This window comes from Melanostigma gelatinosum (assembly GCF_949748355.1).
Source record: "Melanostigma gelatinosum genome assembly, chromosome: 9".
Lineage (NCBI taxonomy): Eukaryota > Metazoa > Chordata > Actinopteri > Perciformes > Zoarcidae > Melanostigma > Melanostigma gelatinosum.
Window position 1 is genome coordinate 18,771,091 of NC_136642.1, and position 25,774 is coordinate 18,796,864.

Here is a 25,774-nt window from a genome sequence, read left to right on the forward strand (position 1 = left end):
GATTCGTTCAAGGCAGTCCCTTGCTATCAGAGTTTGAGAGCCAGATTGTTTTCTATCGAGATCTGGAGCTGGAAATAAACTCTGAACCTGAATTCATTGCTGTAGGAGCTCTGGCTCTATTCACAGGTTAGAGTTGCAATACTTTGCTGGTTACTAGTGGACTTTGGTACTCATAGTGCAATCTTTCTTCATTACTGCTGCCTAAAGAAAACTTAACACCAACATGGAATATAAAATCAACTTCCAGCCAATCCATCACTGATCTCTGCATGCTCACATGTATTTCTTTGTATCAGCGGACCTGAAGATGTCGCTCACTGCTGAAACCAAGAACTGGATGGTGGACTACGGACTGTACTGTAACAGGAAATATCGCTCAGACATGGAGCAGATCTTTGCTTTTGTTGATGAAGCAGGAAAGAAACTGAATCGGCAGATCAAAGACCTGGATGACATCCGCATCGCCATGACATCACTCAAGGAGATCAGAGAGCACCAGATATCTGTAGACTTTAAAGTTAGTCCCATAGAGGTAAACACAGCATGAGGTCTTTTATGGTAGCTTCAGACCCCTGTCCATACACACAAATGCACACGATGCCAAGATGTTTTCAGTAGTGCACATGAGAGTGCTTCAGCAGTGTTGGAGTGTTTCAGGAGTGTTTATAGTGAGAATGGTTTTCTACAGTGTATATGAACATAAAACCTTTAAATAACATCCATGAAAGCATGTAAACTCAATGGAAGTACGGAGGGAATGTAGGAATTTAAACTCTTACATGTTTTATGTACAGTAAATGTTTGATTACTTGCCAAAGTGATGCCAATATATGTAGATGTCAGGTGAAATATACTTATTTCTTCGTCCTCACAGGAGTCCTATGCCATGCTTCATAAATATGAGCTGTCGGTGGCAAAAGAGGAGGCCGATAAGGTGGATACACTGCGTTACACCTGGGACAAGCTGTTGTCCCGGAGCACAGAGGTACAGAATGAGCTGGTGACCTTGCAGCCCAACTTCAGAGGAGAGCTCGTCACCAATGTGGAGACCTACCTGGAAGACTGTCAACACTTTTACCAGGATTATGACAAGGTTAAGGACAAAGAACACAGAAAATACAAGATGAAAATGCATGTGTGCACAAACACTGAACGGCTCAGACAGCCCTCGCCATCAACCGCTGTAGAGTGCCTGCTCCTCTTCTATGTATTTTACTTTACATTTGGGCTGATCAAATTTCTAGGACTATACAATCCTGACCTGGATTATTAAATACCGACGAATATCAACCAATGCAGACATAAATAATTAAGAAATGACTGAAGCATATTGCTGTACTCATAGACTCATTACTTAATCCTCCCTGCTTCAGGATGGCCCCATGGTGGTGGGGCTAGCTCCTCAGGATGCCAGTGACAGACTCATCATGTTCCAGGTTTGTATTTGACTATCTGAGGTGGGCATCGTAATTAAGTTCATTATTTAGTCAGTAAGTGTGTTTGTAATTTGGGTCAGGAAATTGACTTGGTTCCCCACAAAGTCAGTTATACATGACATGATAATTATATGCAAAGAGGGATGTAGTTTCTTTTGTAATTATGTTTTATCATTTTCAATCATTGCAAAAGACAGGACTGTACTTGCTTGTTTAACTGTTCATATGTATACATGGGGAATTGCATATCCTGTTTTACTCCAAATTGTAATGACTGAAAAACATGGCAGCTAAATGTAATCATTTGTCATTTACTTTACATTTATTTGTGAGGACTTATTGCCATTTCCCCTCTTTAGAATCGATTTGACAACCTGTTCAGGAAGTACATCACTTACACAGGTGGAGAAGAGCTGTTTGGACTTCCTGTTACCCAGCATCCCCAGCTGTTAGAGATCAGGAAGCAGCTGGCTCTGCTGCAGAAGTTGTATGGCCTTTACAACAATGTCATCGAAACAGTCAATGGTTACCATGATATCCTCTGGGCTGACATCCACATTGAGAAGATCAATAACGAGCTACTGGACTTTCAGACGAGGTAGACGGTTTATTTACTGTGAAATGAATGTTAATGCTGAATTTAAAGATTCCGAGTGATACACTACCGCTGTTGTTCCACTATTTAACTGATCATCAGGTGGTGGCAGGCCAAGATATACTGCAAAGCGCAAGCAAAGACACAAAAGTAGAAGACTGCAAGCTCATGAACATTGATGTAAACAATGCAGTATTTAAAATACTTAGAATCAGCTTTTCAAATGTTTTGAGAAAGGAAAGTGTATTAGACCTCAAGGATACATGTTTTGGTGCACAACACAGAATGTAAACATTACTTTTGTTTGTTTAAAAGAAAACACTACGGGAACCCTTTTGAATTATACTGATCAGTATATAACCGTAGCAGACATTTTGACAAATTGCAGTATAAACACAGATGTAATCAATAACATTATTATGGCCCTGGTCCATTTAGGCCCCAATATTGTGCACGTTGGCTCACCGGAATGGCTGTGACACTCACCATAATTAATTTGATCAATTATACCTGTGTTTACCCGGCTATGACATGTCAAAATAGATTCTGTGAAAAGGGCTTGTTGTGCTGACCTGAGATGAACTGTAAGTGAAAGGGACCGTGAGACACAATGTCCCTCTACTTACATGTAACTGGACAACAAAAATAGACGAAACAGAAGTGAACTAAACTGAAACGAGGCCAGCTGAATGATCATTCAATTCTAAGGACACCATATGAAGAAAACTAAAATGATGTCCAAGTAAAATAAAAAAAGAAGGAAAAATTCTGTCACCTGGAATTATCCTACAAAAGGTTTTCCATGAAGCACTGATCGAATTCTCCGAAGGATTTCAATTTCACCATTTCCATCCACTTTAATCATTGCACGCGAGGAAAGAGGCTCAGAGAATACAAGAGAATACAAGTCACATCTAGAGGATTATGTCTGGACCTTTGTGTTCTCCTGACAGTGTGAAATTGGTTGAAGGTTTTAGGCTGTTAGCAGTCACAAGGGGAGTGTGCACGGACGTAACAGTTGAATAAGACAGGAACATTCCTTCCTCTGGCAGAAACACACCCAGCTTTTGGTCTGTGTTGCATACAGAATGAATCCCCAGTTTCGAATACAGGCATTAGCCATGAGTTTGTTGATGATTGTATCCATTAACTATAGGTGTCGCAAGCTGCCTCGTGCCCTAAAGGACTGGCAGGCTTTCATGGACCTGAAGAAAACAATTGATGAATTCAATGAGTGCTGCCCCCTGCTGGAACTCATGACTAACAAGGCTATGATGACACGCCACTGGAAGAGAATCACTGAGGTTCGTGAAACAAGGCCACCAACATACGACTGCAGTTACCAGCCATCGTCAAGCCCCTACTGTTATACTCATAATAACAATAATAACAGCTGTTTTGACATTTGGGATTAATATGACAGTCATTTTCGCACTTTGACCAACAAGTCTATCTGATTTGTGCTAAGGTGACTGGGCATACCTTTGAGGTGGAAAGTGATACATTCAAGCTACGCAACATTATGGAGGCTCCTCTGCTCAAGTACAAAGAGGAGATTGAGGTAAGAATGAATCGTAGGTTACCTATGCAAGCCAAGAGAATTATAAAAGTGCCTTTATTTTGTCTAAACAGTGACTCTAAAGCAACATGTATCGTATTTTAGGAATATTACTAATGTTCTTTTCAGTTTGATGGAATGCATGTAATGCATGATATTAAGATACAGTGTAAAAGTTGCAATATGCCTTAATATAATTCTCACAATGCAGTATGCATTTATCTTGGCACCAACTTAATGTTTTTAAATACTAGCACCGTTTTCATATTGGCCATTAAATCAGTTGTCAATCGTAATTCATTTTTTTTCTGACGGTAAAAATCAGCCGACATTATTGAGAGCTTGTGTGTCATTTTCGTTGATTTAGTTAAAGTATTTGAAGCTTCAAAATATTATTGACTGGTGATGATGTAATGGAAGGATGTTTAGTGATAACATCCTTCAATATGGATGATGATTGTTGATAATTACGTTGAAACGGTTTAATCCTTATAATGATTGAGTGATGATATATAATAGTTCAGCTTTCTGACTGGAATGTGTTGTACTCATCACCTACATTTAACCCCAAAGTACACATTATTTTCTTCCTCTGACGTGTACTGTGTATACTAATGTATAAATATCCTGCAGGGACAATTGAAAATGTCTATTTTCTTATATGTCATATGCCACTACCATTCGTATACTGTTCAAACACATTTGAGGTGTTTTTACACAGGATATCTGTATCAGTGCGGTGAAAGAGCGTGATATTGAGCAGAAGCTGAAGCAGGTGATTGCTGAGTGGGACAATAAGACTTTTACATTTGCCAACTTTAAAACCCGTGGAGAACTGCTACTGAGAGGAGACAGCACAGCAGAGATCATTGCAAGCATGGAGGACAGCCTGATGGTTTTGGGGTCTCTAATGAGCAACAGGTATGTTTATGTTGATCCTCATAATCATTCGTATATTGATGAGGACAATTCAATTAAAAGGCTTGATCTGCCACCATGCCTTGTAAACTTCACAGCAATCACACAAGCTGTCACTGTGTGTGGTATATGTTTAAGCATACGTGCATGTAACTTATTTCCCAGGTACAACACTCCATTTAAAGCCCAGATTCAGAAGTGGGTTCAGAATCTTTCCAACACGACTGATATCATAGAAAACTGGATGACCGTCCAGAACCTCTGGATCTACCTGGAGGCTGTGTTTGTGGGTGGAGACATCGCTAAACAGCTGCCAAAGGTAGATTAAGTCACAGCAAATTAGTCACATTTGTCATATATCTCAGTGTATGTAAGTGTGCTTGTTTGCATTGCAACAAGAGAAACAAATCCAATAAAGCCTGATAATCAGATAAATATGTGACTCACACTTCAGGAAGCAAAGCGTTTCTCTAACATCGACAAATCATGGGTGAAGATCATGATGCGGGCCCATGAGATGCCCAATGTAGTACAGTCATGCGCGGGAGATGAGACTATGGGACAGCTGCTTCCTCACCTCCTCGAACAGCTGGAGATTTGCCAGAAGTCACTTACAGGGTGGGTACCAAGGAACTCAAGGAACAACAAGAAACTCACACCTCAAATCAATATGAAGGTTTGAAGTGTGAGTAGTTCAAATATTACCCAAAGGGAGGAGAGAGCACTTTTGAAAACTGTTACAATCGGAAAATATTTATTTTTAGGGATTATCTGCCAACCACTGTACAGGTGTCTGGTTTGTTGTATTTTCTAACACAAGGTGCTTTGAGACAGGCTATTGAGAGTAACGTTTTATTCTTTTAACACGCTGTCAAACAGCTATTTGGAGAAGAAGCGTCTGCGGTTTCCTCGTTTCTTCTTTGTCTCTGACCCTGCCCTGCTGGAGATCCTGGGCCAGGCCTCTGACTCACACACCATCCAGGCTCACCTCCTCAACGTCTTCGACAACATCAAATGTGTCCGATTCCATGACAAGGTGAATTTTTCATGGATCTCCTTAGAGAGTGATCAGTGGTCAGTGTCTTAGAGCAACGGCATCTTTCAAACCCTCTGACAATAGACAAAGATTGCAACAAACCATACAATGCCAGGAAATTGAGTTGACTAATCCGAATTGGGTAGAAAGAGAGAATATAAACATGATGTCGTATTCTGTCCCGTCCCTCACACGTCAAATATGACAATCAATTTATAATTCAAATCAATAAAACATGTCATCATTCTCAGATATACGATCGTATTCTGGCTATATCATCGCGGGAAGGGGAGACTGTGGAGTTGGAGCGTCCTGTCACAGCAGAGGGGAATGTAGAGGTTTGGCTCAATGCTCTGCTAAAGGAATCCCAGAGGTCTTTGCACTTGGTGATCCGACAGGCTGCCTTGGCCATCCAGGACTCTGGCTTCCAGCTCATCGACTTCCTCAACTCCTTTCCTGCTCAGGTATATCATGAATGATTTCAAAGAATTCTTCCACTTATATTTCAAAAGGGGCCATACCATTACTCTCTGTGATTGTCAGCAGAGGGTTGTCGGATACAGGAAAATATAAAAACGAGACCAACATTATGAACATGGCAAATTCATTTGTGTATAAGATATTCGTAATGAACGTAAGTCCTTTACTTTGTACTTCATTTGATCTTCTGTAAACTTTCCGAGACCATCTGTCTTCGTTAACTCCTTTAATTCTCAGCCTTGAATCTGTATTCAGGGAAGTATTGAAAGTAATAATGTTATGTTGATGGTGAGCATACTTGATGTCACACAATGATGTGATTACCACATACCTTTTACCGTGATCTAGGTGGGCTTGCTAGGTATTCAAATGATATGGACCAGGGGCTCTGAGGAGGCTCTGACCAATGCTCGACATGATCGCCGCATTATGGCCAAAACCAACCAGCTCTTCCTGGATCTGCTCAACACACTGATTGCCATGACCACAAGAGACCTGGGGGCTGTGGAAAGGACCAAGTACGAGACCCTCATCACCATCCATGTCCACCAAAGGGATATATTCGACGACCTGGTCAGTGTTTCATTGATCACTCTGTCGTACTTTTTATCATGATTGCTCAGTATACTGAAGTACAGTGGGGATTACAAACAAGCTCCTCCCAAGTTCATATAATCGGATATAATTTAGACAGTCTTCGAAGTCTCCTCTCAAGGCAGAGTAAATTGTCTGGCTGTTGTCCAAGGTGAATATAAGAAGTGTGCAGTAATTTATTTGGACGTGTTTCAAGAAAACATTGTTATTTAATCCCCTTGTATCTGTCTTCATATATCTACTCCGATCTTCTCTCTCCCACAAATGTTGCTCTTGTCCTGCAAATCTTTTCAAAAATACTTTTTGCTGTCGTCTTCATCTAACTTCACTCTCCTATAATAACTCCTAACTGTTGACCCCCCTCTATCCCATCATATCTTTCCTCCTCACGCCTTTTATCTCTTTGTATTTCATCTTTCGATTCATCACCCTGCTTACTCTGCCACTGCTCTTCACTGTACTCTATCTCCTCATTTTACTCACCTACTAACTTATTTCTTTCCTGCCATCCTTCTCCCCTCTCCTTTACCATCCTTGTACCTTATTTTCATTTTATGGCCTCTCACGTCTTTTCTTTCATCCTCTCCTTACCTGCCTCTCCCCGTCTTTCCACCTTTTTAACGTAACCTTCCTGTCACCTCATGGCCACTTATGCATCCTGCCCTTCCACCCCTCCGTCCATCTTTTTCCAGCTTTTATCTCTCACCTCCCGAATGGCACCCTTTGATTTCCTTTTCTTCACTTGCCACCTTCTCTCTCCCCCTGACTCTCCATGACTGTTCTCGTCTCTTCCTCCCTCCTGCATACTCTTACTCTAATCCCTTCTACTTCCAGTGCCGGCTCCATGTCAAAAACCCCAATGACTTTGAGTGGCTAAAGCAGTGTCGTTTCTACTTCAATGAGGACTCGGACAAGATGATCATCAACATCACAGACGTGGGCTTTAGCTACCAGAATGAATTCTTGGGCTGCACTGAAAGGCTCGTCATTACGCCGTTGACTGACAGGTAGATGGTCATCCATGAACACAGTACACACACACACACACGTACACACTTTCATAAAGCCATTATTACAATTGTACGAATGTACAATGACTGTCAAATGATAAATAAAAATAAATCACACATTCATATTTTAAAGAGCATGTGGAGTGTGTGGAGGGCCTCGCATATCTAGGGCCTCCACATGGCTTTCAACATGGCTACGGTTGAGCGTGCAGCTAACACTAACCCCCCCCCCCCCCCCCCCCAATTGTCTGGACCGTTAGTAAAAAGTGTACATCACTTCCAAAAGAGTTACTTGCCAAAGATACATACTGGTAACAGTTCTATCTATGATGGAGTAAAAATGTTCACTATATCATCAATTCATATTTAATGGAGCGTTAGAGTTACTGTGGTTGACTGATGATGACTGGACTTGAAGGGAGAGAGAGAAACAAGTAAGAGAAACAGAGCGAGAGAGAGCAGTGTAATTGGGAAGAAAGGAGGAGTAGGCAATCTTGCACTGTAGTCATCACCTCTGTCACTGACAGATGGTGTGAGTGACAGAGAGAGGGGAAGATAATCAGCCAGTGGGAGGTAGGCAGAATCCCACTCAGACTAATAGACACAGAAGTAAATATGAGAAGAGACAGAAGGAAAAAAGATGAGCCACAAGAAGAAAGAGATGAGAGGAGACAGCAGCAAGGAGGGGGCTACCAGCAGACAGCAGCTCTCCAAAGAAGTGGCATGCGGTCTATATGGCCAAAAGTGCCAAGACCGCCCAGCTTTTCTCACTGCCCGAAATAATATCTGATTCCTTGTCTTTTGTTAGTATGTGCTGTGCTGCTTTCCTGTCTATCACTCACTTTCTTTACTTTTCCAAACCGGTCGTAGTGGCAGAGAGGATGGAGGACAGGGAATGTGAAAGACAACATGAGTAAAGGTGGAAGTGGTATATCATGAAAGCAAAAGCGACAATGGTGATATACGATACTTTTTTCATAGCAGGTCTGGTTTATTCTGCATTCTCTGAAGGACACAAAATGACTTGCAAGCGCAGTTTCACCATGATTTTTCACGCAGTGAAAAGGGAGAACAGTGTTTAGCGAGAGGGACCCGGGTCAGTCATGCTCTCTGCTGAAGTGTCCTTGAGCAAGATACTGAATCCCCACCAGCTTCAGGGGTAGCATTCTCCAGCTGTGGCGGACCCTAACCCTGACCTTCCTGTGGAAAGTCCCATTGTATTTGTTTTATTGTGTTTGAATAGAATGTCAGGGGAAGTGAAAAAACTGTGAGGAAGCAAAGTCTTAACCGTATTACGCCTTCGAAATGTAACTGCCTTCCTGTCTATGTTTGGTCAGGTGCTACATCACCCTAGCCCAGGCTCTCGGTATGAGTATGGGTGGAGCCCCTGCTGGTCCTGCAGGGACAGGTAAGACTGAAGCCGAAAAGTATTACCTTGAGGAACAGTGTGTCAATGAAATATTATATCCAATTCGGAAACTTTCTCAGCCAGGACTGGGGACATGTAAGTAAAAGTAAAGTAAAATGACACCAAGATTATGAATTGGTGAGACAAAGATATATTGACTGTATCTATCTATCTGTGGTCTTGTCCCTTTGTAAGATTACACCAGTGATGCCTAAAATGGGGGTCGGGACCTGACCAAGGGGTCCCAAAATATATCTCGAGGGTTATGACATGATTATTGGGACAGGATAGAAGTCCTAAACTATCGCCCTGCTACATAATCTTGTGTTTTCATGATTATTATTATTTTTAAACTTGACCTTTTTACCATTTCAGGGAACCACGCGATTAGAGAGATAGGTGTTTTGGTTGGAGAATTTATTTGGCTTTCTTTTGGCATAAAAATTGTTGCGCCTCATTTTAGGATGTGACAAATGTGTTTTTTGTTATTAGGTAAGACGGAGACCACTAAAGACATGGGCCGCTGTCTAGGAAAGTATGTTGTGGTCTTCAACTGTTCTGATCAGATGGACTTCAGAGGCTTGGGAAGAATATTTAAAGGTAAGAGTCATAAGGCAAATCCGTGCTATTATGTTGTTGCAAATAAAGCAGCACCAGAAAAGGTATAGGAATAGAGCCCTAAAAGTGTTTTGTGCAAAGGTTGAGGGGTTTGGAATGAGTAATGAGAACCACAGAAGAGACAATTGGGTATATTACCCATATTTTGGAGTTTAGAGTTTGGACTATAATTAATTCCTTTGCAACAGAGTGACCATAACGTTTCATGTGTCTGATTTCTAGGTCTGGCTCAGTCTGGTTCTTGGGGCTGTTTTGACGAGTTCAACCGCATAGACCTCCCAGTTTTGTCGGTGGCAGCCCAGCAGATTGCGATAGTTCTCACGTGCAAGAAGGAACGTCGCAAAAACTTTGTCTTCACTGATGGAGACCATGTGGAAATGAGCCCTGAGTTTGGCATCTTCCTTACAATGGTCAGTGACATAACAATGCCATTACTTAGGAATAATAATGATTGACGTGGACAATGTCTCTTTACACAAGTCAGCTTGTACAATATTGAACACCAGGGTCTGATTGTTATTGGCAACATTGTTCATTATACCCCTTATACAGTAATCACTTTATCTACTTGGCACAGTTGCTATCCCAAGGCAAGTCATTAAACATAGAACAGTGGTATAATTATTCCACGTGGGGCGAGGGTTCAGAGATCATTCTGTCTTCTGTTTTTACTCAGAGTGTCTGTGTACACATGTGCAGAGAGACAGTGATCAAAGGCAGGCTCTGTAGAGAGCAGGGCCTGAGCTGTGGCCATAGGGATTTAACGAGCTACAGGATAGTGCTATGAACTTTAATGATGTTACAGCTTTAATATAGGATTTTCCATATGTTTTTTGTGTGTTGTCGTGAGAACATGCAAAGAGACGTTGGAGGGTGTGTGCACATACAGTATATGTTTTAAATTATACAAATTGCATACAACTGCTCACCTGTAAATCTACTGATCAACCTGCTGTGTCTCTCGTGTTGTCCTCATCTTCTCTTTATGTATTTATTTTAAGGATTATTTTTAACAGTATAATCTCAGATCTGAATTTTCTATGGAATACACTATGTGCTATTACATTTCCTCTTAATTATAATTTCAGTTTTTATCCAATTTTAAAAGCCTTCTCATTGTTTTCTCTTCCTGTGTAATCAGAACCCAGGTTATGCAGGACGCCGGGAGCTTCCTGAGAACCTGAAGATCAACTTCCGCACTGTGGCCATGATGGTTCCTGATCGTCAGATCATCATTAGGGTAAAACTGGCCAGTTGTGGGTTCATAGACAACATGGAGCTGGCCCGCAAGTTCTTCACTCTTTACAAGTTGTGTGAGGAGCAACTCTCCAAACAGGTAGAACAATGGATGAGATCTGATTCCAAAGAACCCGTGACACTTTCCTTTCTTGTTAAACGTCATATATACTTGTTCATTTGTTGTCAGACTTTAGGCTTCACAAACTTCTTTCCGCCTTTCCTTTTTCTATACACAGTATTTACAGGTCATTTATATCACTGGATGGATCACAGCAAGTGCAAGAATGCCACACATATTGAATACAGAGAAAAGAAACGTCTGCCCACTTGCATCCAATACATTTGTCCACTTTGGTCACTTGGCCTTCAGAGGACTCACAGGGCTTATAATGGCGTCAAACAGAGGACAACTGTGCTTTGTCAGGCAGGTACACATAGGACAAGCAGTTCACAATTATAGTTCCCAATGTCCAAAACAAAACATTTACAAAAACTAAGGATGAATCAATAAACAGGACAATTCTCTTTTGACGAACATTTTCCTCATGGAAGAGTTACAGCTCAGCATAATGATTAAATACTTGGACCTATGTGTGCAGAGCCTTCTTTTCTATAGTGCTCAATCTATACATATTTAGAAAATAATGCAAGATTTCTAAGTCACTATGAGGGCCGAGAGCTGAATGCCTCACAATGTTGTGGCCACAGTCTCTGATTCATGTCTTTGTTTCAGCTACAAAGAGGCAGTTTTACATAGCTGTCTGCAAACATATGATGATGATGATGATGATGATGATTGACATCTAAATTGCTATTTGTGGTTGCCCAGGTTCACTATGATTTTGGCCTACGGAACATCCTCTCAGTGCTGCGAACGCTGGGAGCAGCCAAGCGTGCCAACCCCAGTGACACAGAGTCCACCATCGTCATGAGGGTCCTCAGGGACATGAATTTATCCAAGTTGGTCAGTCTAGAATACAATACAATAGAGCATCTAATAGATAATCTAGACATTTCTATTGATGCATTTTCATCAGAAGGAAATTTGAATAAAAAATTGAAATACTACATTTATTACAAATCTAAAGTCAGTCACCAAAGATAATAGCCAGACAGATTTAATCATTGTCAGTGTTTTATGGACGTTTTTTGCTAACTTGTGTTTATACACGTTTGTTTTCATTAGATCGATGAGGATGAGCCACTCTTCCTCAGCTTGATTGAGGACCTCTTCCCAGGCATCCAACTTGATAAAGCAGGCTACCCTGAACTAGAGGCTGCCATCGACTTACAGGTAGGGGAGGGAGTGAGGAATGGCAGATAAATACAGTGGAATATAAGGATAAATGAATAGAGGGAGAGAGTGAAGGAAGACATAGGAAAAAGTAAACTGAGGTTGAGAGAGAAATGCAGAAGCTAAGTAAATACGCCAAAAGACTAATGGACTGTGAGACTGCTGTATCTTTCATGTCACTCTTAAAACGCCTCCAGATATAGGAATACAAATGGTGTCATTTACCATTTGTCAAGGACCTAGCCTTAGTAACTGTGGAAAACACAGTGCGGAGAAAATCCAGTCCAGAGAGTCAAACGTCACATCTTTAAATTACAGCATTGTCGTGCATTATACCCTCATCCCTGCAGTAATGTACGCTTGTCGTAGTGCCTCTGCATGCATCTGTTAAGGCTGAAGAAACCACACAGAGTCAAAAGCATGACTCAAAGACAGGACAGTTCCAATAACACACAGTCTTCACATGCTAACAGGTTTGGTAAACAAGAAGACAGTGAGACCAGGCAAACAGATCCAAACACCAGAGGCCTGTACTACAAAGCAGGGTTTGGGGTTAGCGAGGTACCTTCAGGGTTAAAAAAACGTCCCGTTACGTGAACGCGCTCATAGCCAGATTGAGAAACCCTGGGTCTCTTTATCGAGTTAATAACCAGCTCCGTACAACAGCTTAGCAGGATCGCGGTTGTTAGGGTTAGTTAAACCAGATGACTGAAAAATACCCCGGGTATGTTGAACTCGCTTCGTAGTATAGGCTCCAGGTAAAGATAATCGCTTAATACACGATGGACCGATAGACACAGAGGTACAAAGATGAACTGGCAACAGACAGGGAGTGACAGGTGGAACTAATCAGGGAGGGGAAGGCAATCAAACAGGTGTGCGACACACAGGCAGGAAATGGAGAATCTGAAACTAGAATAGAGGTGAGTATAATATATAACAGGAGACCAAGAATGACTAAATACAGAGAAACAAGAGAAGCATAACTTAAGGTGCTTGACGAGATGTGACAGCATCTTTTTGTGTGTGTGTGTGTGTGTGTGTGTGTGAAGCTGTACGTGATCCATTCAATACACTACAATACACTCTCCTTACAGTACTATCCAGAACATGTCACAGTACTTTGTACACTGATATGCTTTGTATGGTAAACATGTGTATACTGTAATTGTGCTCCCGCAGGTTGAGGGTGCAGGTCTGATCATTCACCCGCCCTGGAAGCTGAAGGTCATCCAGCTGTTTGAGACTCAGAGGGTCCGACATGGCATGATGGCCCTCGGGCCCAGTGGGGCCGGAAAGACAACTTGCATACATACGCTGATGAGAGCTATGACGGGTAGGATTTTGTGCGTGTTTTGGGGCCGATATTCGGTGATACATTGGATGGTTAAAATGTGTATCTGTGTGTAAGAGAAAAAGTACTTTAGAAAACTCACAAATGTGTTTTTTTGTGCATTCTTAGCTTGAATCATTTTGGGCATGTTCAATATGCTCACCTTACAAGTGTAGGGGTAAATGTTTCCGTCTATGTCTTTCTCAGAGTGTGGTCAGCCTCACAAAGAGATGCGCATGAACCCAAAAGCCATCACAGCACCTCAGATGTTTGGTCGATTGGATGTGGCTACAAATGACTGGACTGATGGCATCTTTTCTACACTTTGGAGGAAAACTCTGAGAGCAAAGAAAGGTCAGGTTGCGTTCATTGCACTCAACATTGGTTTCATACTTAGAATTGAGCTGTGATAGAGAGATTCCTGCTGGGTTAAGAAATGATTCCTCAAATGAAGACTCCTGGCAATCTACTAAGGATTTTCCTTTTCTTTGAGAACTTTGGGGAACCAGTATGTTATTACTTTGCAGAGAAGTGTCTTGCGACATCCTTGCATCTATAGTTCAAAGCAGCACCAACAGCTGTTTACTCTTTCTGTTTAGTCTTAATCCTACGCACTTCATTCAAATGTTTGTGTGCATGGGTATGAATATACATTATGTGTGTTTGCTTTTATGTATCAAAATATGCATCTGACGTATTCAGTGTGAGCTCTCATGATTTCTGCACGTCTTTGAGCAGGATGCATTCATGCTTTCTGTTCAAACTGTTGCAGCGTGTTGCTTTGAGCAGACAGGATTCCAGTATAGAAAAGAAGGCGGTGTAGATTGGTGACAGGACTCCCGAGTCGAGTATTCTGCAAGGAAAGGAAATGCCTTGGGAAAACCGACTGTATTTACAATGTGATTCAATAGATGCAGCAACAGCATCCCAAGCCTGATCTATTTTTAAGGACCTCTGTAGAAAAGCAGCTGGTGGCTCATGTGCATGAAAGCAGTCATATTAGTAATATATTATTTTGACTCGAAACTGTGACTCCTTTGGTAAAAGACTTTAGGTCAGTGATGACAGAGCAACATCAAACTTCTTTATCGGACAAAACAAGCGTACTTATCTCACAGCAGCATGCCCCACGTTCATTATTGGCCAGCAGCTATATGGTATGATTTTTTGTCATTTTTGTCTTGTCATTTTTTTAATTATTGTCATTATATTTTACATATATTTTTGTATTGGCATTTTTTGGTTGTTTTCTTACTTTAGAATATAATTACTAATGAATCTTATTTCAGGTGCAAACTCATGAGGTTGTTTTGTTATATTCTAGAACCCATAAAACTCGAGTGAGACTAGAGTGGACATTAAACAGCTTGCCTTGTTATTTTGACGAGTTCAAAAGAAAATGGCGCTCAGCAATGTGCGTTGACCATATAGATAGAATGACATGTCGTATGAGTAAGACGAACACAAACACTGTTTTCTATCCCAGGGGAGCACATCTGGATAGTCCTGGATGGACCTGTCGACGCAATCTGGATTGAGAACTTAAACTCAGTTTTGGACGACAACAGAACTCTTACGCTGGCAAATGGAGACCGTATACCCATGGCACCCAACTGTAAAGTACTTTTTGAGCCACACAACATAGACAATGCCTCTCCAGCCACTGTCTCGCGCAATGGAATGGTGTTCATGAGCTCCTCCGTGCTCAACTGGAGTCCTATACTGGAGGTGAATTGACTAATTGATTATATATATGTTTTATATCCCTACACAGGAATTGAAGCCGGTGGTGCTTTTTAAGGTATTACAGTATGTACCGGCAAAATATCATCGAGATCTAGATCGGCGGCACCCTGAGGGGCCTTGAGGACGGGCCAAGAGTGCCGCAAGATCAATCGAGTTACTTGTCTTGGTTCGGAAGGCTTTGACATTTCTGCTGCATCTAGAAATAAACCTCACACAACTGGGCTATGGTTTTGTGAACAGCACCTACACACTGTGTTCTTTGAAACACAATATAATCTCAACCACACTGGTGTGGGTTTTTCTTCTCAGGGCTGGTTGAAGAAACGCTTCTCTCAGGAAGCAGAGGTGCTGAGGGAACTCTTCTCTTCCTCCTTCTCTGAGCTCTACTGCTTTTGTGTGCAATCGCTGGAATTCAAGATGGACATGCTTGAGGCCTTTGTCATCATGCAGTGCATCAACATGCTGCAGGGACTCATACCACCAAAGGTAAGAGTACAACTGTTCTGAGTACTCATCCATGGGACAGACAGCACTCAGACAGCACTTACTGTATTATATATATATATATATATATATATATATATATATATATATATATATATATATATATATATATATATATATATATATATATATATATATCATACTGCCACAACAAAATGACTGCTAGAGGAAAATGGGAAATTCATATAGATAGACAATCTGATGTTCTAAGAAAGGACCCACAGTGTTGGATGCTATTAGATAGTCTTGAATAGTTCTATGATTATTATAGGTTATTTTAGTTTCACACATATTTTTAAGTGTCCCCCTTCTCTTTTTAATTCGATTTTTTTTAACAAAGTCCTTGATCTAAAGTAGATGTTACTCTGCAGGAGCAGTGTGGTGAGTTATCCAGAGAGCACTTGGAGCGGCTGTATGTCTTTGCCCTAATGTGGAGCACCGGAGCCCTACTTGAACTGGATGACCGGAGGAAGATGGAGATCTGGCTCAGAGGGAATGACAGTATCTGTCTAAACTTGCCAGACATCCCTCTCGATAGTGACGACACCATGTTTGACTACCATGTCACAGCAGATGGTATGCATGCTTTGATAAACAGATGTTATCACCTGTAAATTAGATGCCAGGAAGTACCGAAGCTGCTCCTTGACAAGCAGAAACATTACGCCTCATGTTGCACAACATTTCGCAGCAGGTGTACGTTTATCAAATCGCACAATGAAATATTAAAATATTTGATCAACTTGAAGACAACTTGGAAGTTTATCAGTCATATTTCCGTGCTCATGCATATCTTTTTAATGCATGCACATTTATTCTTCTTCAAGGTCAATGGGTCCACTGGAGCGCCAGAGTGGAGGAGTATGTGTATCCATCTGAATTCACCCCACAGTACAGCTCCATCTTGGTGCCCAATGTGGACAATGTCAGAACAGATTTCCTAATTCAGACCATCGCTAAGCAGGGCAAGGTGAGGTTTGTTAAAAAGAAACTTAAGTAGTGCACTGGTATATCTGTATACTGCCAGTCAAAAATTGAACGCTGCATTCACTAGGACTCGTTATAAGTTTGAAGGTGCTGCTTGATGTGTAACAGTGACTGAAACCTTGACTTGTGTTTCAATTGGCACATGACCTAAAAAGGAGCTGTAAACCGGAACATTTAGTTCATGTCCAACTTCACAGAGAATTCATGTCTTATGTTCAGGGTTTTAGGGATTGTGGCGCCCATTTGATCTCTTCTCTATTCAGTGTGTAATGCTTGGTTTAGTCCTGGATACAGCTGTGTAGACACACATGCACACACAGATCAATAACATGGCCAGATGCAGCACAGATCAATTTAAAAAAGGCCATATTGACATATTTTGGTCGATTCTTTGCTTGAGAGCCAAATGCTCCACCATCTGACTATCTGCATTATTATGCTGGTGCTCAGTCCAATTTGGAGATCAGGACACAACAAATATAGTGTCGGTGAACAGTTTACATCGCTCTACAGAATAATTACCTGCCATTTCAGGTTGCAATTTAGTCAGGTTGACGTATCAAATTTCATGGAAATTGCATTATATGTGCCGATAGAGATTTTTCATACATTACACTTATCCTGACAAAAAAATATCCACTTTCCTAGGCGGTTTTGCTGATTGGAGAACAAGGAACAGCAAAGACTGTTATCATCAATGGCTACATGTCAAAGTATGATCCTGAGACCCACATGGGGAAGAGTCTCAACTTCTCTTCTGCCACCACACCACTCATGTTCCAGGTAAAGCAGAACTGTCCGTTTGCGTTCCTTTTAATTCGTTTAGGTTTTACCACAGGCTGTCTCCTTCTGTGCAGTTGTATCTGAAGATGGCTGCTCTGCATCTGTGTTAACTTGTTATGGATTATCATGGCCTTGTGAAGTAACATTGATTGGTGTGATAATGTGCAGGCTGGAGGAAGCACCACTGTCTTTTTCATGTACATGGCTAAACTGCACATTGATCGAGCTGTTACTATGGTTTATGTCTGAGTGGAACTTAAAAGATCCTTGCTTTTCGCTCTCTTTCTCGTTGCCATATGTGTTGTCTTTATATTTTTCTTTGCTCCCTATGTTTCTTTTTTAGAGGACAGTAGAGAGCTATGTGGATAAAAGGATGGGGACCACTTATGGACCTCCTGCTGGGAAGAAAATGTCCATTTTTATAGATGATATCAACATGCCTGTCATCAATGAATGGGGAGACCAGGTTAGGGATCATTTTAACATCAATTAATTGGAAAAACTGAAAATATCATTTTACTATCTACCTCAATTAATGGTACATTTCCATGTTTGTCCTTTGTTTTGTAATCCCATAAACAATAATTTTTTTTTGATTTTGATGGATTCGATTTTCAACCATTTAGTCTTGCACATTTCAGTGACCTAATGTAATGATCCAATGAAATAAACTGATGATAACAACAAATAAAAAGGCTAACATGAACCTCTTGATTTAAGCTGGCTTTTTTGCCCTCCATCATAGGTGACTAATGAGATTGTCAGACAGCTGATGGAGCAAAACGGGTTCTTCAATCTGGAGAAACCCGGAGAGTTCACCAATATTGTGGACGTTCAGTTTCTAGCAGCTATGATCCATCCAGGAGGAGGCCGTAATGACATCCCACAGAGACTGAAAAGGCAGTTCTCTATCTTTAACTGTACGCTGCCCTCCAATGCTTCCATTGACAAGATATTTGGTGAGTGAAAAGAGTGCAGTGGAGTCATTATTGATGTATGTATTGAATCAAAACATTCGATTAATGTTAAAGAATGTGTGAGAAAAACTGACGAGGATGAAACTCCAGTGCAAAGTTACTACAATACTACTAATGCTGAATTTACTAAAAGTGTACAAAATGTCATGACCCATAGAGTGTCCTATACTGTCCTTTTTGATAAAATGATATGGTCACTTTCCCACCTTCAACTAACCCATCATTGACCCTATTATACAGGTGTGATTGGCGTAGGCCACTTCTGTGCACGGCGCGGTTTTGTCGATGAGGTTCGAAGCACCGCACTTCGTTTGGTGTCTCTGACTCGCCGTCTCTGGCAGTTGACCAAGGTCAAGATGCTTCCAACTCCTGCCAAGTTCCACTACATCTTCAACCTTAGGGATCTGTCCAGGATCTGGCAAGGCATGCTCAATACCAACGCTGAGGTGGTCAACTCTGTCCAGGTCAGAGGTTTTTTTGACTAACCTGAATTTCTAAAATGTCACATATTTAAGAAACATGGCTGGGTTTCTACTGGTTGAAAGAGGGTTTTTTTTACCATTCATACACTGTTTTCACAAGAATGCATGTACATGACAAATAATGCAGACAGAAAAATTATTGCTAAAGTATCTAAAAATAATCAAATCAAAAGTTTAACGGACAATAAGCCGACTATAAATCATACTAACAAGTTTTTGACTGCATCATCAATCAAAATGCAAACAAGTAGTGCTGCAGTGCTGCAACATTATTTCTCCCAGTAGTCTGGTTTCTCGTGTGCCCGTATACAGAGCATAGAGTGAAGTTACGTAGTGTAAAGTGCTGCAGACCACCGTATAATAGACTAGAGTAGTGCAGAGACCCTGACAGAGAATGATCAAACTATTACCTATGTGGTGCTAATGCATGACTACATATTTACAGCATTGCAGAGAGACAGAAGTGTGAATTGGTTGGGAAGCATAAAAAATTCTTGCATCGCAAGCTCAAATCTTGCTGAGGTGACCAATTCCCTGTTTGTTTATGGCCTCACTGAATAATAGAATACAATGAAATATATCTTCTACTGTAGGCTACCAAGAGGCGAGGCAAAGATGCTCAGCATCCCGGCTGATGCTATAAACTTAACTCGGAAGACTCAGAGTACAATAAACGAAACCACTCGAACAGAATACAAGAGTATTGGATATTAATAAGTGTAACATTCCCAGGGTTTTATTTCATAACAAGGTTGCTGTATGTGCAGAATTCCTATACAATTAGTACATCTCATCACTGTCTGGCATAATGAATTTTAGAGCAAGCAAATGATCCAGTGTGTCTCTGCTCAATGCTGTCATTTGCTCATCTTTTTACTTTGTCATTGAACTCATTCAATGACTCCATTAAAGAATAAAATATTTCCTCCCACTCAATGCTATTTGTCATATTAGCCATAGTATCTGTACCTTTTGTATGCATTGGAGCTGAATTAGCTGATTCAGTAGCTGTCCTGCTGGTTTGTATTGTCTGACAGATAGAAGAGAGACTTTCCCCAACAAAAGCTTTTAACTTTACTCACTTGAACGAGAGCAATAACACAAACACATCATTTTCCAGGTGCTGCTGGCATTGTGGAGGCACGAGTGCAGTCGTGTGATAGCTGACAGATTTACCATGCCTGAGGATGTAGAGTGGTTCGACCAGGCTTTGGCAAAGCTGGTAGAGGAGGAGCACAAGAACATCGTGGATTATGGACTGGACAGATACTTTGTCGACTTTCTACGAGACGCACCTGACACTACAGGTACCATCAATCAAAACGACACAGCATTCTTTACATTTCAGCAGTGTTGTTGTTCTCTGTCATTTTTGTATTGTGATCATTTTAATGTTTAATTCTAACGTCTTCATAGGGGAAGAGTCAGAAGAGTCGGACTTTGATTTGCCCAAGGTGTACGAGCCCATGGAATCGTTTGAGAGTTTAAAGGAGCGCCTGAACATGTTTCTCAGCCATTACAATGAGAGCATCAGGGGTACTGACATGGACATGGTCTTCTTTCAGGATGCTATGTTACATCTGGTCAAGGTACTTTGAAGATATTTGATCATTTAGCCACATTAGTCTGTTTTTCTAATGTTGAGAAATGGTAATATTAGCAAGAATAGATATCACAAGCCTTTTACGTTATAGAACAGGACAAGAAATACTGTGAAAGGGTAAGTATATATATATGTCATTTCAATTGTATTTAACGTGTGCATGCATGAAACATGCAGTGTTACTACAGCCAAATTCAAAACAAACTCAAAGGCTTCCAACACGGCCATCCCATTACATGTCTCTCGCCACCCGGCAGACATTTCTCATTGAATGGTCAAGCTTCTTGCCTTTGAAAGCCCTCAGAAGTGCTCAGACAATCTAAAAATATCCCAAATATCACACTAGTTTTGGTCAAGTACAACTTCATTTGTGGAGCTTTTAAATGCTTGCTTGATTCACTTGCACTCACACAAAATATCCCTCTCGGTCTCCCTTGCTTTTTTTCTTGCAGCTTGCAACTCCCATTATGAATCCTAGTTTTATGTCCATGTTTGGTTTTGTGTGTGTAGGTGTCGAGGATAATACGGACACCTGGAGGTAATGCCTTGTTGGTGGGTGTTGGGGGTTCAGGCAAACAGAGCCTGACCAGATTGGCCTCGTTTATTGCTGGATACAAGATCTTCCAGATCACTCTCACACGGTAATGTTCACATACAATAGTCGCATAAGCACACACACACACACACACACGCACACACACACACACACACACACACACACACACACACACACACACACACACACACACACACACACACACACACACACACACACACACACACACACGTAGTTGTTCATGGCCCATGATCTTTAAAGGATATTGATTCACTTTATCATTTGATACTCAATAAATCAATCGTGGCTGTTTTCAGACTAAACTTTGCAAACCTAACCCTAACATGCTTCACCATGTTACCCTGCAGTACCTTGTAACATACAATGGCATCCATATTCAAATTATGCTGTTGAGTTGGCATGTTGCATGCACAATATCCTTTTGTTTTGAATTAGGTTAAACTCTAATTAGTTTTAGATGTGAAATCAAAATCACCGTACTCTATATTGTCTTGAATATCCTGTCTCAGTTCTGACATTTGAAAAAGATTCATTATTTTTCATTCATGAGCTGCAATTAGAACGAATCAGTTCCCGGGACAGGATACGTTCTGCAAGATGAGATTTACTGTGTAATATCTTGCAGTTCTGGCCCCTTGTCAACGGAGACTTCTCTATGAGACGACATCATTGTCCTTTTAGTGCAGTTGATAAGAAAAACACTCCTTTGCTTTAACTGACTCTGTACACTTTGTCTGTCTCATTGTTCTGTGTCTCACTCGCTCTCTGGCACATGTTTTCCTCCCTCAGTCCCTGTGTGCATGTATCACCGTCTGCGCTTGTCCTGACAGATTTTAGTGTTTGCTATTAATATGAATGAGCCTCTTGACTTCACAGCCCTCTTTCATGAATACAGGCACCTTTATTTGACGTCTTTGCTTTTCTTCTTTTTCTACACACAGACACATGCGTTTTCCGTGCACATCCAGTACAGTTGTCTCTAGTTCTCATGCAGACTCAATTTAACTCTCACTCTCTTGAACCAAACTTTTTTTTATTGCCTTCATGTCAACTATCCCATTGAAATACCATCATCCTAACTCTGTTGCTTTTCATTCAGTTTTCACCCTCGTCTTTATGCGATCAATTCCACCCACTATTCTTCCACTTTCACACACTTGCTTATTTTTCCATCTTTAAGTGGATATCTATTTGATGCATTCTGTTCTTTGCCAGCTCATACAACACAGCCAACCTGATGGATGACCTGAAGCGTTTGTACAGAACAGCTGGCCAACATGGCAAAGGCATCAGCTTCCTCTTTACTGACAACGAGATCAAAGACGAGTCCTTCCTCGAGTACTTGAACAACGTCCTGTCTTCTGGAGAGGTCAGGAGCACACACACATTGGATGAAATCACAAAAACACATGTATGTTATAGACGTGTAATATGAACATTTAACAAGACATTTAAAAGCAGCTTATGAGATTCTCAGAGTTCAATTACTGAAGCTGAGCCCTCAAAGTAAAGGTCCGCTCTGTTTGGTGCTGTACATTAGGATTTAACACAGCAAGTCTGTATTCTTAACTCAACACATTATAATGTATAGATAAACCTATTTTCACTCTTCATATTCACAAAATGGTTCAACTAAATATTCCCCAGTGCATGCTTTACACACACATTCCCATACTGTAGTTTATATTTATTATCAGTGTAATTTACCATGGATGTCAAGAGTGGCTGAAAAACAGACAAATTCATTATTAAGAGTGCTGCTCAAATGAAAAATATGAATTTATTGTATTCTGATGAATGTACTGGCACATGTGTTTTTACAGCAGTTTTGAACACAAACACTTTATTATGACGAAAGCCTACTGTGGGTACACAAAGCTGCTGCACTGAATCAGATACTTGTATTTATATCTAGTTTGTCCAGCACAAAAGCCTCAATTATACTTTCGTTATGCTGCTGAAACTGACAGCTGGCATTCACCTTTGAGTGAAACCTACTTTCCATGACTGTGATACAACGACAGCACAGACCTGGAGAGGAGAAAACAATCTGTATCTGCTTTATGAGCAGTGCACTTTATCTCAATTCAATCAAATTAAAAAACAAATTGCATTTTTGCTGTCAATCCGATAGCATTTCAATTATTTTGCCATTGATTTGGATGGAATGAATTGAAGCTGTAACTGACCGAAGGGACAGAATGGCCTTTTCTCTGTATTACTCTTGTCACAGCAGCAATAGGAGGCGGTAGCGTCAAGGCAGGGCATGTGAGCGGAGTGGAGCAGTGCGAATTTCCACTCCTCGCTCATGGGTTTGTTGGTTCCCTCCACTTAAAGCCGCTCCAGGCCACAGCAGTCAATATCGTTCCGCACTCAACTCAGGTTTCACCCTGCTCCACTCAAACCGCTCGCCGCTGAAAGAAGAAAAAGCTGCTTTGCATTTTTGGACTGTTGGGCAGCGATCAGGGCTGTGGCTACCGCTCACATGCTCTGCTTCAAGGTTGAACTTATACATTTCTCTGCTGCGGTCCCAAAATCTTCCATTGTACTGGATCCAGTACTGTGTGTAACTGGGAGAAACACCACACTTTTCTCTGCTCTTTAATTTACGATCCTCTTTTGCTCCCTCTTCTCCTCTTAATCCTACATCTCTCCCCTTTTTTGTGCTGTGCCTTCTTGTTCCCACTCATCCTTTTCCTCTAATTGTGTTTTCCCCTCTGGTTTGCTTCCTGTTCTGTCTCCAACATTTCCCCTTGTTGCTCTCTTCCCTTTTCTCTCAAATCCTATTGCTTTCCTCTTCGTCTCCTCCACTTCCTCTGCCCCTCTAGCTCCCTTCCTTTTCCTCCTGTTTATTTATGCTCCTTCCCCATCATCCATATTTCCATTACAGCTCTTCTTCAGATAGACCTTTCTCCCGCCCATCTTGTGCATTTTATTACATTTTCCAAATTAAAGACTTGTCACAGATACATATGTTTTGCCTATGCAGGTGTACAAAGCAAAGACCATCTACAGGTGTGAGATGGGGAATTATTTTTGTTTTGATTTATCTTTTTAGTCTTACATACATGGAAGGAATGGTCTTAGCAACACAAGTGATGTTTGTTAAATTATAAGAAACATACAGTTATTCCTATATAAGTTAGTTACATAAGATCAGGAGGGAGCATACTGCTGGGGAGAACACTATTTTCTTAAAAGGAAATCCTTTCCGAAACCCGCACTATGTTGTGCTTTCATTGGTTGATTTGCACCCGTCATTACACATCTCCATCCTCTTCCCCTTCTGGTTGTGTACAGGTCCCATCATCTCAGCTGCAATGATGTGCAGCAGAGCCATCACATCATGAGATGAGTGGCCAGCACATTAACGGAGAGACATTATGTAAAAACTGGAGGATCTAATACATGTGATGTGATGTGCAGCAAAAGTAGACATTTTCATTATCTGCTAAGCGTGACAATTCCAAGTGTATAGAACTTCATGCTTCGTGTTTTTTAACATACAACAAAGCCCTGAAACGGAAAAATCCGTTGATCAACACTTTAGCACTACGAGCAGCTGTTGTTATCGGCCCTGGGTGGGGAATTGCTTTTTGAGTGATATTTTTTTTTCCCCCTCTAACGTTTCTTTTACCTCCTAATCTTTACCCAATTTTCCGTCCTTTCGCCTTTTGTTTACTTCTTATTCACTGCTTTCCTCATATTTTCTTCATCATCCCCCTCATTTTCAATCAGCTTGTTGCATTTTCTAATCCTTTGTTTTCTGTTGCTGTCTCTGCCTCATGAGGATAGCGTCCCTATCCGCCCTCTGTTCCACCCCCTTCCCCTGCCCTTCCTCTTCCTCCACATCTAAATAACAATTTAAGCAGCAGCTGCTTTACCAGCCAGTTAAATAGAAGTGGGGACCAGAGTTTGTGTGCAAGTGAATGGTTTGTGTGTTGTGTCTGTGTCTTTGAACAAAGTTTGTGTTGCAGACGTTTTGGGATGGCTGTGTGCGAGAGACGGTGACAGAGATGAGAACTAAAAAGGAAGAGCGAGCTGATAGTTTGAGGTTGTTGTCTGTGCGATTAACCCAGGAGATGGTTACGGACATGGTGCTACTATCCACAAAACCACATGCACCGCCAAGACTCTCTCCTGCTCCTACTCTTCTATGTTACTTGCTCTCTCTCTTGATAACTTGGGATGCAGTGCCACTGTCCCCTACGTCAAACCCGGAATGAAGATTTTTTTTTTTTCATTCCTCAACACCAGGCTAAGGCAGTATAGAGGATAAAAAGAATGACAAAGAAAATGTAAAAAATGTCCAAAAGTGAATTAAAATCAACTTCCAATGTCAGTTAAAATCGAACTATCTTAAATGAAAATAAATTAGATACACTGCTTTACTGTAAACACGATGAAGGGAAAAGGGTCAGAGGAAATAGAGAGATCCGGACAAATGTCAAAGTTGACAGAAGTTAGAGGGAGAAGTTGGAACATTGAGCATGTGAAAATGAAAGCACTATTTCAAGGTTAATTATGAGGGCATCTTGCCTTTGCATTCATAAGAAATAATGCTAAACTGCAGATGTTTACCTTTTCCTATTAATA

At 41.0% G+C, this 25,774-nt stretch overlaps 1 protein-coding gene across 4 annotated transcripts in view; it reads left to right on the forward strand.

Moving 5' to 3' along the window:
• The window catches only part of dnah5 (dynein, axonemal, heavy chain 5), a gene marked incomplete at both ends in the record, with an annotated part of 86,039 nt that overhangs the window by 21,816 nt on the left and 38,449 nt on the right, over window positions 1–25,774 (forward strand). For all 4 annotated transcript variants that reach the window (XM_079275523.1, XM_079275521.1, XM_079275522.1 and 1 more), the window contains 34 exons: window positions 2–126; window positions 297–532; window positions 875–1,093; window positions 1,374–1,436; window positions 1,796–2,034; window positions 3,188–3,335; window positions 3,500–3,592; window positions 4,311–4,510; window positions 4,673–4,826; window positions 4,962–5,125; window positions 5,387–5,543; window positions 5,795–6,007; window positions 6,372–6,596; window positions 7,452–7,624; window positions 8,965–9,035; window positions 9,528–9,635; window positions 9,876–10,063; window positions 10,795–10,989; window positions 11,722–11,856; window positions 12,079–12,186; window positions 13,369–13,522; window positions 13,727–13,873; window positions 15,006–15,247; window positions 15,575–15,751; window positions 16,141–16,345; window positions 16,597–16,739; window positions 17,405–17,539; window positions 17,883–18,005; window positions 18,285–18,498; window positions 18,757–18,980; window positions 20,119–20,305; window positions 20,415–20,587; window positions 21,112–21,242; window positions 22,394–22,547. In XM_079275523.1, the coding sequence (XP_079131649.1) occupies window positions 2–126; window positions 297–532; window positions 875–1,093; window positions 1,374–1,436; window positions 1,796–2,034; window positions 3,188–3,335; window positions 3,500–3,592; window positions 4,311–4,510; window positions 4,673–4,826; window positions 4,962–5,125; window positions 5,387–5,543; window positions 5,795–6,007; window positions 6,372–6,596; window positions 7,452–7,624; window positions 8,965–9,035; window positions 9,528–9,635; window positions 9,876–10,063; window positions 10,795–10,989; window positions 11,722–11,856; window positions 12,079–12,186; window positions 13,369–13,522; window positions 13,727–13,873; window positions 15,006–15,247; window positions 15,575–15,751; window positions 16,141–16,345; window positions 16,597–16,739; window positions 17,405–17,539; window positions 17,883–18,005; window positions 18,285–18,498; window positions 18,757–18,980; window positions 20,119–20,305; window positions 20,415–20,587; window positions 21,112–21,242; window positions 22,394–22,547 (5,623 nt within the window). The remainder of the gene's footprint in view (window position 1; window positions 127–296; window positions 533–874; window positions 1,094–1,373; window positions 1,437–1,795; window positions 2,035–3,187; window positions 3,336–3,499; window positions 3,593–4,310; window positions 4,511–4,672; window positions 4,827–4,961; window positions 5,126–5,386; window positions 5,544–5,794; window positions 6,008–6,371; window positions 6,597–7,451; window positions 7,625–8,964; window positions 9,036–9,527; window positions 9,636–9,875; window positions 10,064–10,794; window positions 10,990–11,721; window positions 11,857–12,078; window positions 12,187–13,368; window positions 13,523–13,726; window positions 13,874–15,005; window positions 15,248–15,574; window positions 15,752–16,140; window positions 16,346–16,596; window positions 16,740–17,404; window positions 17,540–17,882; window positions 18,006–18,284; window positions 18,499–18,756; window positions 18,981–20,118; window positions 20,306–20,414; window positions 20,588–21,111; window positions 21,243–22,393; window positions 22,548–25,774) is intronic.